Source organism: Salvelinus sp. IW2-2015, linkage group LG4q.1:29, assembly GCF_002910315.2.
Source record: "Salvelinus sp. IW2-2015 linkage group LG4q.1:29, ASM291031v2, whole genome shotgun sequence".
Lineage (NCBI taxonomy): Eukaryota > Metazoa > Chordata > Actinopteri > Salmoniformes > Salmonidae > Salvelinus > Salvelinus sp. IW2-2015.
Genome location: NC_036842.1, coordinates 11626273 through 11636471, shown reverse-complemented (window position 1 = coordinate 11636471; position 10199 = coordinate 11626273). Strand labels below are relative to the sequence as shown.

The window sequence follows — 10199 nt, the reverse complement described above, 5'->3', positions numbered from 1 at the left end:
TTGTTTATAAAGACTTCCAGATGCCATTGAAACCAGTAGCCTATTGTTTTATAAAGACTTCCAGATGCCATTGAAACCAGTAGCCTATTGGTTTATAAAGACTTCCAGATGCCATTGAAACCAGTAGCCTATTGTTTTATAAAGACTTCCAGATGCCATTGAAAACAGTAGCCTATTGTTTTTATAAAGACTTCCAGATGCCATTGAAACCAGTAGCCTATTGTTTTTTAAAGACTTCCAGATGCCATTGAAACCAGTAGCCTATTGTTTTATAAAGACTTCCAGATGCCATTGAAACAGTAGCCTATTGTTTCATTAAGACTTCCATATGTCATAGTCTTTATAAAACAATAGGCTACTGGTTTCAATGGCATCTGGAAGTCTTTATAAAACAATAGGCTACTGGTTTCAATGGCATCTGGAAGTCTTTTATAAAATTATTGCCTCCACAGATATGGTCGAATTTTGGCTAGGTTACTTTGAAGAAAGGTAAGACATGCCTCATAATATGTAGTAAAACATTCAGGTTTCAAACAAGTATGTTTTCAAAATCCATACTGCCTTTAGATCATTGCAAAGTGCTGTGTGACGCGCTGATGAAGTCTGCCTTCCGTTGCCTATGCATTTGAATGGTGAATGGGAAGCGCGCATCAATTACAAGTTGAGGAATAAAAATAGTAGCTCATTTTAGTCATAGCCATTAAAACTGTTTTTAACACGCTATTTCATTTAAAATTGTTGCGCAATGATAAGGCTTATAAAAGCACACTTTTCTGTCTGAGGAGCTTAGCAGCAACGAAGAGCTGTCTGAGGAGCTTAGCAGCAACGAAGAGCTGTCTGAGGAGCTTAGCAGCAACGAAGGGCTGTCTGAGGAGCTTAGCAGCAGCGAAGAGCTGTCTGAGGAGCTTAGCAGCAACGAAGAATTGTCTGACAGATTTTTCGCAAAAAGGCTTTTTGTCTGTAACGCTGTGCGCATGTGATAAATAAGATGCATACCGAATGTACACATGCGCTATTTTTTATTCCACAAAATTATGCAAATGAACCTATAGACAGATAAGCATGACCTGTCAAATGTGTTTCCATCGACTGGGATTTCCATCAATGAATAGGCAAAAAAAGCATTGTTTAGCAATGGGATCTTTTTTCTTCTCCCAGATAATTGGCCGGCGCCAATTTTATTTATCTGCTTTTCACATTTTTATCGTCCAAAAGCCGACTTACCGGCTAACGGAAACCCTGACACACACACATACACACACACACACACACACACACACACACACACACACACACACACACACACACACACACACACACACACACACACACACAGCTTTCAGAGGCAGCATCAGCGAGTGTTGCCATTAGCTGATGGCGTGGTGTGAGAGTGAGTGAACAGACAGCCACAGGGCATGATGCCACTCGTCAGCCACAGGTCAGCCGCCAGGGCTCCAGTCACGCCAGGGACAGCCACCTCGCCCACCCCCGGCAGCGTGATACCCCCGCTAACACACACACACTCCCGTCTCATACTCCCACTCACCCCTCCTGAATCAACACACTCCCCCCTCCCTACAACCCACCACACTTGACCATTCTTTAACCCAGCCAGTCTGTAATTTCCACACGAGTCACTCAGCTGCACGGTGCATGGACGACGTGTGGCTCTCTCAACCTCATACAGAAGACTCTCTCACTCCCACTGAGGTAATGGATGAACAGTAACTGGAGGACAAGACACCTGGCTGAGCTGTGATAGACTAGGAGGGAAACACAGCTTATTGTTTAGGTGACAGAACCCTTCTCTAATATCCATCATGTGATTTCCCTCCTAGTTTTCTCTCATCGCCACCCCGACAAGTTGAGACTATAGGCCGGTGTCTGATGGCCGCGGTCGCTGAGTGACGCACTTGTGCCCTAGTGCTGGAAAATTAGAGGGGACAGGAAGCGTGGTCATGGCCCATTGAGAAAAGAGTGGGAATCTGTTAACAGTAACCTTTTTGCTTAATGTAGCATGGAGGAGAAGAATTAACACTGAGCAGTGACAACAGGGGCTCCTGAATGGAAAATCACTTCATCTAGCCCACACTGTGTCCCTTTGTAACCCCTGAGGAAACACACACACACACACACACACACACACACACACACACACTGGTACTTACTCAGTTATACAGGCGTACACATACTGTTGGGGACACACACGCAATAACTCAGGTATAGACATAGAATACACACTTACGCTGTAAAGTGCCCAAGACATGCATTGTGGTGGTGTTCAGCAAACTGTGAAATATAAACATGGACGTGATAGTGTTGGTGTCCACCATGGCAGTAGGCAGAGTGCTTTAGACCTCGCTAGAGGTCACTTGGTGTGTTTGAGTGTTTGGCTTTTATGCTATGCTCTGCACTTAGGCTTGTTGAAGTGTTTGTTAATGTATGCGTTTTCTACTCATTTTCTCTTTCTCGCTCTCTCTCTCTCATATTTGATCATTTCTTCTCTCCCGCCAGCCCATGCTCTTCCCATGTTCCGCGAGGCCCGGCAGCGCAGCACCAAGAAACAGCTGGAGAAAGACAGACTGGACCCAATGAAGTCCCACAAGCCTGAACCCCCTGTCACTGGACCAGGTAACGTTACACAGAAAATTCCACTACATACACACATATATATTATACAGTGCCTTAAAGTATTCACACCCCTTTACTTCTTCCGCATTTTGTTGTGTTAAAGCCTGAATTTAAAATGGATTACATTTAGATTTTGTGTCACTGATCTACACACAATACCCCATAATGTCAACGTGGCATTTTGTTTGTAGAACATTTTAGAAATGAATACAAAATGTAAAGCTTAAATGTCTTGAGTAAATAAGTATTCAACCACTCTGTTATGGCACACCTAAATAAGTTCAGGAGTAAAACATGTACAAATCACATAATAAGTTGCACTACCCCATCTCCCCATCTCTGTACCCCACATATACAATTATCTGTAAGATCCCTCAATCGATTGGTGAATTTCAATCACAGATTCAACCAGAAAGACCAGGGATGTTTTCCAATGCCTCACAATGCCTCACAAAGAAGAGCACCTATTGGTAGATGTTTGTTTGTTTTATTTAAGAAAAAAAGCAGACTTTGAATATTCCTTTGAGCATGGTGTAGTTATTAATTATACTGTGGATGGTGTATCAATACACCCAGTCACTACAAAGATACAGGCGTCCTTCTTAACTCAGTTGCCGGAGTGGAAGGAAACCACTCAGGGATTTCATAATGAGGCCAATGGTGACTTAAAAACAGTTACAGAGTTTAATGGTTGTTATATGAGAACTGAGGATGGATCAACAACATTGTAGTTACTCCACAATACTAACCTAAATGACAGAGTGAAAAGTAGAAAGCCTGTACAGAATACAAATATTCCAAAACATGCATCTCGTTTGCAAAAATGCACTTAAGTAATACTGCAAGAAATGTGGCAAAGAAATTAACTTTTTGTTCTGAATTCAAAGTGTTATGTTTGGAGCAAACACAACACATCAATGAGTACTATTCTTCATATTTTCAAGCATAGTGGTGGCTGCATCATGTTATGGGTATGCTTTTCATCAGCAAGGACTTGGGAATTTCTTTAGGAAAAAAAATTACGAAATACAGCTATAAGCACAGGCAAAATCCTAGAGAAAAACCTGTTTCAGTCTTCTTTCCAACAGACACTGGGAGACTAATTCACCTTTCAGCAGTACAATAACCTGAAACACGAGGCCAAATATAACCTGAAACACAAGGCCAAATATACAATGGAGTTGCTTACCAAGACGACATTGAATGTTACTGAGTGGCAATCTATGGCAAGTCCTGAAAATGGTGCTATAGCCATGATCAACTATCAACTTGATAGAGCTTGTCTCCCAGCTGTCTGTTTAGCGGTGATGCTATGAGAAAGTTTACACCCCAGCTTTCCTCTTGAAACGTCCCATATCTTCTTCCTCGAGACGGAGAAAGTGGAAGAAAGAGGTAGAGAGAGAATGACTTGTTGGCTAATTCACTGTCATTTGTTTATCATCCTGATTAACCTACCTTTTAAAAGTACTGTGTAATGTTTGGGATTTTGGCTGGTTGCTTGCAAGAGGACCTCCTTCAACTCTCCCCTAACAGCCACCTCTGACACCAACCCACTGAGACAGGATATCACTGGAGTCTCCTCTTTCAGCTGGGCCTCACTGTGTGTGTGTGTGTGTGTGTGTGTGTGTGTGTGTGTGTGTGTGTGTGTGTGTGTGTGTGTGTGTTGTGTGTGTGCCAATCCATGTTTAAACACAACTAAATACCCTCTTGCGGAGATGAGGATGTTTTCCCCAACGTTCTCATGTGTGTATGTTTTGGTGCAAAGAGGAATGTGTTTCCTTGCATGCCACTAAATTTGTGGTAGACTTTTTCTGTCATCTATGTTTGGTGGTGTGCTTTTGCTGGTCTGTCTGCCTGCCTGTCTGTGTGCTTGTGCATGAGTTACGTGTGTTCCTAACCCAGTGGTTGTCGTCTCCTCTCAGGTCGTGGTGGTCGTGTGGCAGCCCATGGAGGTACTCTGTCCTCTTTCATTGTGAAACATTGCTCTGGACAAAACAGACGATAGCAATCCTCGCCAGGCCATCCTCCGACACGCCAAGGAGGCCTCCGAAAACCCCTACTGGGTCGCCCCTGCCTACACCAAGTAAGACTGGCCACACGTACACACACACACATTTACATTTACATTTTAAGTCATTTAGCATTTAGCACACACACACACGCAACGCACGCACGCACGCACGCACGCACGCACGCAGCACACACACACACACACACACACACACACACACACACACTCCTGGGATGGCGCAGACAGACAGTAAGGTGAGTCTGCACTGAGTGTAGTTTATGGCAGTGTGGCTGTGCTAAGGTTCCAGCCTTCCTGCCTGGCTGGCTTGGTGACACATGAATGTTTAAAGAGCTGCAGCCTGGGCCTGGAGGCCCACCAACAACCAATCAGCTACCTGAGAGGGTTTGTGTTTCACCTCAGTGTCCACAGACACGCTGGCTAAAAAACGGGTCTATTCTTGGCTGAGGATCTAAAGGTGTTGAAGGAGAACTTCCACATTCATCTGTAGACGTATCGGACCTCTTGATGGTATAAGCAGGCCCATATCAATGTAATTCATGGCAGGGTGTTTGGCAGGAGATAAGCTCACAGTATTTTAGTTGGAACAGTAAATGAGTGAATGAACTTATTGAGGTTGACAGTTTTACCTTATATAACCTTTTAACTCAATTTAACGATCGAAATCTAAAATGACCAGGCGTAAGAATAGGTCACTCCCCTGAGAGAGATTCCCTCGTGTTGATGCTATTGCTCTAGAGGTTGGAGTGTAGTCTGGCCCCGGTTTGGCCCTCTTTGAGTAACAGCAACAGTCACACCTCACTTGACTCTGGTCTCTGCTTGTTTGGGTGTTCACATGCATTATGCATCAGTCTAATTATAGCGACACAATCCCAATGGATTGTCTGTCAATAGCTTATCACCTCACCAGTGGACAGGTGCAGAGATGAGGGATGGAGATGTTACCATCATTATCATCATCCTCTTCATCATCATCCATACAGGTACAGGTAACTGCCAAAATAAAGGAAACACCAACCTAATAGGGCGATGAGCCAGAACAGCTTCAATGCACCTTGGCATAGATTCTAAAAGTGTCTTGAACTCTATTGGAGGGATGTGACCATAGAAATCCTGCTAATTACTAGAGGGGCTATGTCATAAATCCTCAAAAGTTCCAGAATGGGTTGAAAATGATGGTTGATGGTGGTGGAAACCGCTGTCTCAGGCGCCGCTCCAGAATCCCCCATAAGTGTTAAATTGTGTTGAGATCTGGTGACTGAGACACACACCCTTTAAACCCCCTATGCTCCTTTGAGATCCCTCTTTCAAAGTCACTGATATTTCTTTTAGCCATGGTAGCCAAAATAATGGGCAACTGGACATTTGTATACAGTACCCTAAGCACGATGACCCTAAGCATGATGGGATTTTAATTGCTTAATTAACTCACCAGTGTGGAAGCACCTGCTTTCAATATACTTTGTATCCCTCATTTACTCAAGTGTTTCCTTTATTTTGGCAGTTACCTGTATGTGTGCTTAGAAAGTATTTAGTGTTCTTGTCAGTAGGGTAAGACACTCCAAGGTGCAATAATATCAAATCAAACTCTATTTGCCACATGCGCCGAATACAACAAGTGTAGACTTTACCGTGAAATGCTTACTTACAAGCCCTCAACCAAAAGTGCAGTTTAAGAAGAAGAAAATATTTACCAAGTAGGTTAAAATAAAAAGTAATAATAAAAATGAACACAATAAGAATAACAATAACAAGGTTATATACAGGGGGCACCGGTACCCAGTGTGCAGGGGTACAGGCTAGTTGGGGTAATCTGTACATGTACAGTTGTGGCCAAAAGTTTTGAGAATGACACAAATATTAATTTTCACAAAGTCTGCTGCCTCAGTTTGTATGATGGCAATTTGCATATACTCCAGAATGTTATGAAGAGTGATCAGATGAATTGAAATTAATTGCAAAGTCCCTCTTTGCCATGCAAATGAACTGAATCCCAAAAAAACATTTCCACTGCATTTCAGCCCTGCCACAAAAGGACCAGCTGACATCATGTCAGTGATTCTCTCGTTAACACAGGTGTGAGTGTTGACGAAGACAAGGCTGGAGATCACTCTGTCATGCTGATTGAGTTCGAATAACAGACTGGAAGCTTCAAAAGGAGGGTGGTGCTTGGAATCATTGTTCTTCCTCTGTCAATCATGGTTACCTGCAAAGAAACACGTGCCGTCATCATTGGTTTGCACAAAAAGGGCTTCACAGGCAAGGATATTGCTGCCAGTAAGATTGCACCTAAATCAACCATTTATCAGATCATCAAGAACTTCAAGGAGAGCAGTTCAATTGTTGTGAAGAAGGCTTCAGGGCGCCCAAGAAAGTCCAGTAAGCGCCAGGACCGTCTCCTAAAGTTGATTCAGCTGCGGGATCGGGGCACCACCAGTACAGAGCTTGCTCAGGAATGGCAGCAGGCAGGTGTGAGTGCATCTGCATGCACAGTGAGGCAAAGACTTTTGGAGGATGGCCTGGTGTCAAGAAGGGCAGCGAAGAAGCAACTTCTCGCCAGGAAAAACATCAGGGACAGACTGATATTCTGCAAAAGGTACAGGGATTGGACTGCTGAGGACCGGGGTAAAGTCAATATTCTCTGAATCCCCTTTCCGATTGTTTGGGGAATCCGGAAAAAAGCTTGTCCAGAGAAGACAAGGTGAGCGCTACCATCAGTYCTGTGTCATGCCAACAGTAAAGCATCCGGAGACCATTCATGTGTGGGGTTGCTTCTCAGCCAAGGGAGTGGGCTCACTCACAATTTTGCCTAAGAACACAGCCATGAATAAAGAATGGTACCAACACATCCCATGAGAGCAACTTCTCACAACCATCCAGCAACAGTTTGGTGACGAACAATGCCTTTTCCAGCATGATGGAGCACCTTGACCAAAGGCAAAAGTGATAACTAAGTGGCTTTGGGAACAAAACATCAATATTTTGGGTCCATGGCCAGGAAACTCCCCAGACCTTAATCCCATTGAGAACTTGTGGTCAATCCTCAAGAGGCGGGTGGACAAACAAAAACTCACAAATTCTGACAAACTCCAAGCATTGATTATGCAAGAATGGGCTGCCATCAGTCAGGATGTGGCCCAGAAGTTAATTGACAGCATACCATGGCGGATTGCTGAGGTCTTGAAAAAGAAGAGTCAACACCGCAAATATTGACTCTTTGCATCAACTTCATGTAATTGTCAATAAAAGCCTTTGACACTTATGGAATGCTTGTAATTATACTTTAGTATTCCATAGTAACATCTGACAAAAATATCTAAAGACACTGAAGCAGCAGACTTTGTGAAAATTAATATTTGTGTCATTCTCAACTTTTGGCCACGACTGTAGGTGGGGGTGAAAAAACAGTGCACAGGTAACAAACAGCGAGTAGCAGCAGTGTACAAGGGGGGGGGGTCAATGTAAATTGTCCTGGGGGTAGAAGCTGTTGAGGAGCCTTTTGGTCCTAGACTTGGCGCTCTGGTACTGCTTGCCATGCAGTAGCAGAGAAAACAGTCTATAACTTGGGTGACTGGAGTCTTTGACAATTTTATGGGCTTTCTTCTGACACCGCATATTATATAAGTCCTGGATGGCAGGAGGCTTGGCTCTAGTGATGTACTGGGCCGTTTGCACTACCCTCTGTAGCGCCTTATGGTCAGATGCCGAGCAGTTGCCATACCAGGTGGTGATGCAACCGGTCAGAATACTTTCGATGGTGAAGCTGTAGAACCTTTTGAGGATCTGAGGACCCATGCCAAATCTTTTCAGTCTCCTCAGGGGGGAAAGGTTTTGTCGTGCCCTCTTCACGACTGTCTTGATATGTTTGGACCATGACAGTTCGTTGGTGATGTGGACACCAAGGAACCTGAAACTCTCGACCCGCTCCACTACAGCCCCGTCGATGTTAATGGGGGCCTGTTCGGCCCGCCTTTTCCTGWAGTCYRCGATCAGCTCCTTTGTCTTGCTCACGTTGAGGGAGAGGTTGTTGTCCTGGCACCACACTGCCGCCAGTTCTCTGACCTCCCTATAGGCCGTCTCATCGTTGTCGGTGATCAGGCCTCCCACTGTTGTGTCGTCAGCAAACTTAATGATGGTGTTGGAGTCGTGTTTGGCCACGCGGTCATGGGTGAACAGGGAGTACAGGAGGGGACTAAGTTCACACCCTGATCTAGTCTGGCCTAAGTACACCCCCTGATCCCTGTAACCCTACCTGTAGCCTCTCATCTGAGTGGCCTGGTTCAGCCGATCCACCCAGTATGGGGAGATCACTCATTACCACTGCTAATTGGAGTGTTGACACTAATGAGTCGCATTGTAGCACTTGGGTACTGTGACATTCATGACCAAATGATCCGGTTACTCCCTTTGTTGGGCTGTTTTAATGGGTTCTCGCTGGTATCAGAACACACATGAGACAGAACAGAGTGGATATTGCGTTACAACTCCCTCACCTGATCATTGAATGACCTGGTTGAAAGTTCTGGAAGAGTGGGTGTTGTCTATAAAACATCCTTAGGAAAGAGTCACAGAGTAGGAGGCATACTGCAGGTGTTTTAGGAGGTGCTGGAACTAGTGAACGTTTTGGAAGAGCATATTCTTAATTTCCGTTCTCCTTCCTATAGTCTAACCCTATGTGTGTTTTTTCCGCGTACGTCTGTGCACGTTTCTATGAGTGTGTGTCACATTCCCTCCTTAACTCACACAGGACAGATGTTGGCTTTTAATCACTGCTCAGAATAGACAGCGTGATAAAAATAGAGGAATGTTTAATCTCATCCTGTCCTGCTGCACTGGTTTATGTCCTTTCCCTTTCACTACTCCTCCGTTCTCTCTCTTTATCTTGTCCCTTCCATCTCCCGCATCTGTTTTCATTGTCTGTTGAGGGTTGACCCTGAATACGACCCTCTTATTTGGATTGAATAAGGATGGTTGTATTGTACTATACCAAAGTAAAAGATGTGTAGTAAGTTGTCTCCCCTTCTCCCTGTCTTCTGCCAGGACCCAACCAGATGCCATCTTTCAAGAGGAGGAAGAGTCTGATGAAGAGGCTGACAAGGAACCAGAGTGGAAGAAACGCAAGATCTGAGCCGCAGCAACCCCTTTTGTGTGTGTTTGTGCACAGGTGTGTTTGGATATGTGCATGTTTTTGTACTTGACTGTACTTGAATCAAATGTAGTGCCGTTTATGATCTCCTGAGAAACAGTAATAAAAGGGACAGTTCATCCAAGTCACACTCGCAGTACTTTTACCTCGTCTCTTTGATGCTCATAGCATTGTCTTTGGACCTGTAGAGTCCAAGATCAACCCAGATCAGGATTTTATTGTGATGCAATATCCTCCACTTAGAAACCAGATAGATCGAGATGGATTCTATCAGAGAGTTCACCCTCTTGGACGTCCACTCAGTCTTAGTCATGGACTGAAGGACGTGCATGTGTTTCCTTCGGTGAGTCACTCCTTCAAATAAATATTTATTTAGATGTTATTTCTAGTGCG

General features: G+C 44.2%; 1 protein-coding gene across 1 annotated transcript in view; it reads left to right on the top strand.

Annotated features, from left to right (window-relative positions):
- Nucleotides 1-9942, top strand: part of LOC111961442 (WD repeat-containing protein 70-like) — an 88022-nt gene extending 78080 nt beyond the window's left edge. Inside the window, 4 exon segments of the mRNA XM_023983710.2 lie at nucleotides 2515-2631; nucleotides 4554-4605; nucleotides 4607-4714; nucleotides 9701-9942. Coding sequence (XP_023839478.1) covers nucleotides 2515-2631; nucleotides 4554-4605; nucleotides 4607-4714; nucleotides 9701-9788 — 365 coding nt within the window. The 3' untranslated portion in view covers nucleotides 9789-9942.
- The last annotated feature ends 257 nt before the right edge of the window (nucleotides 9943-10199 follow it).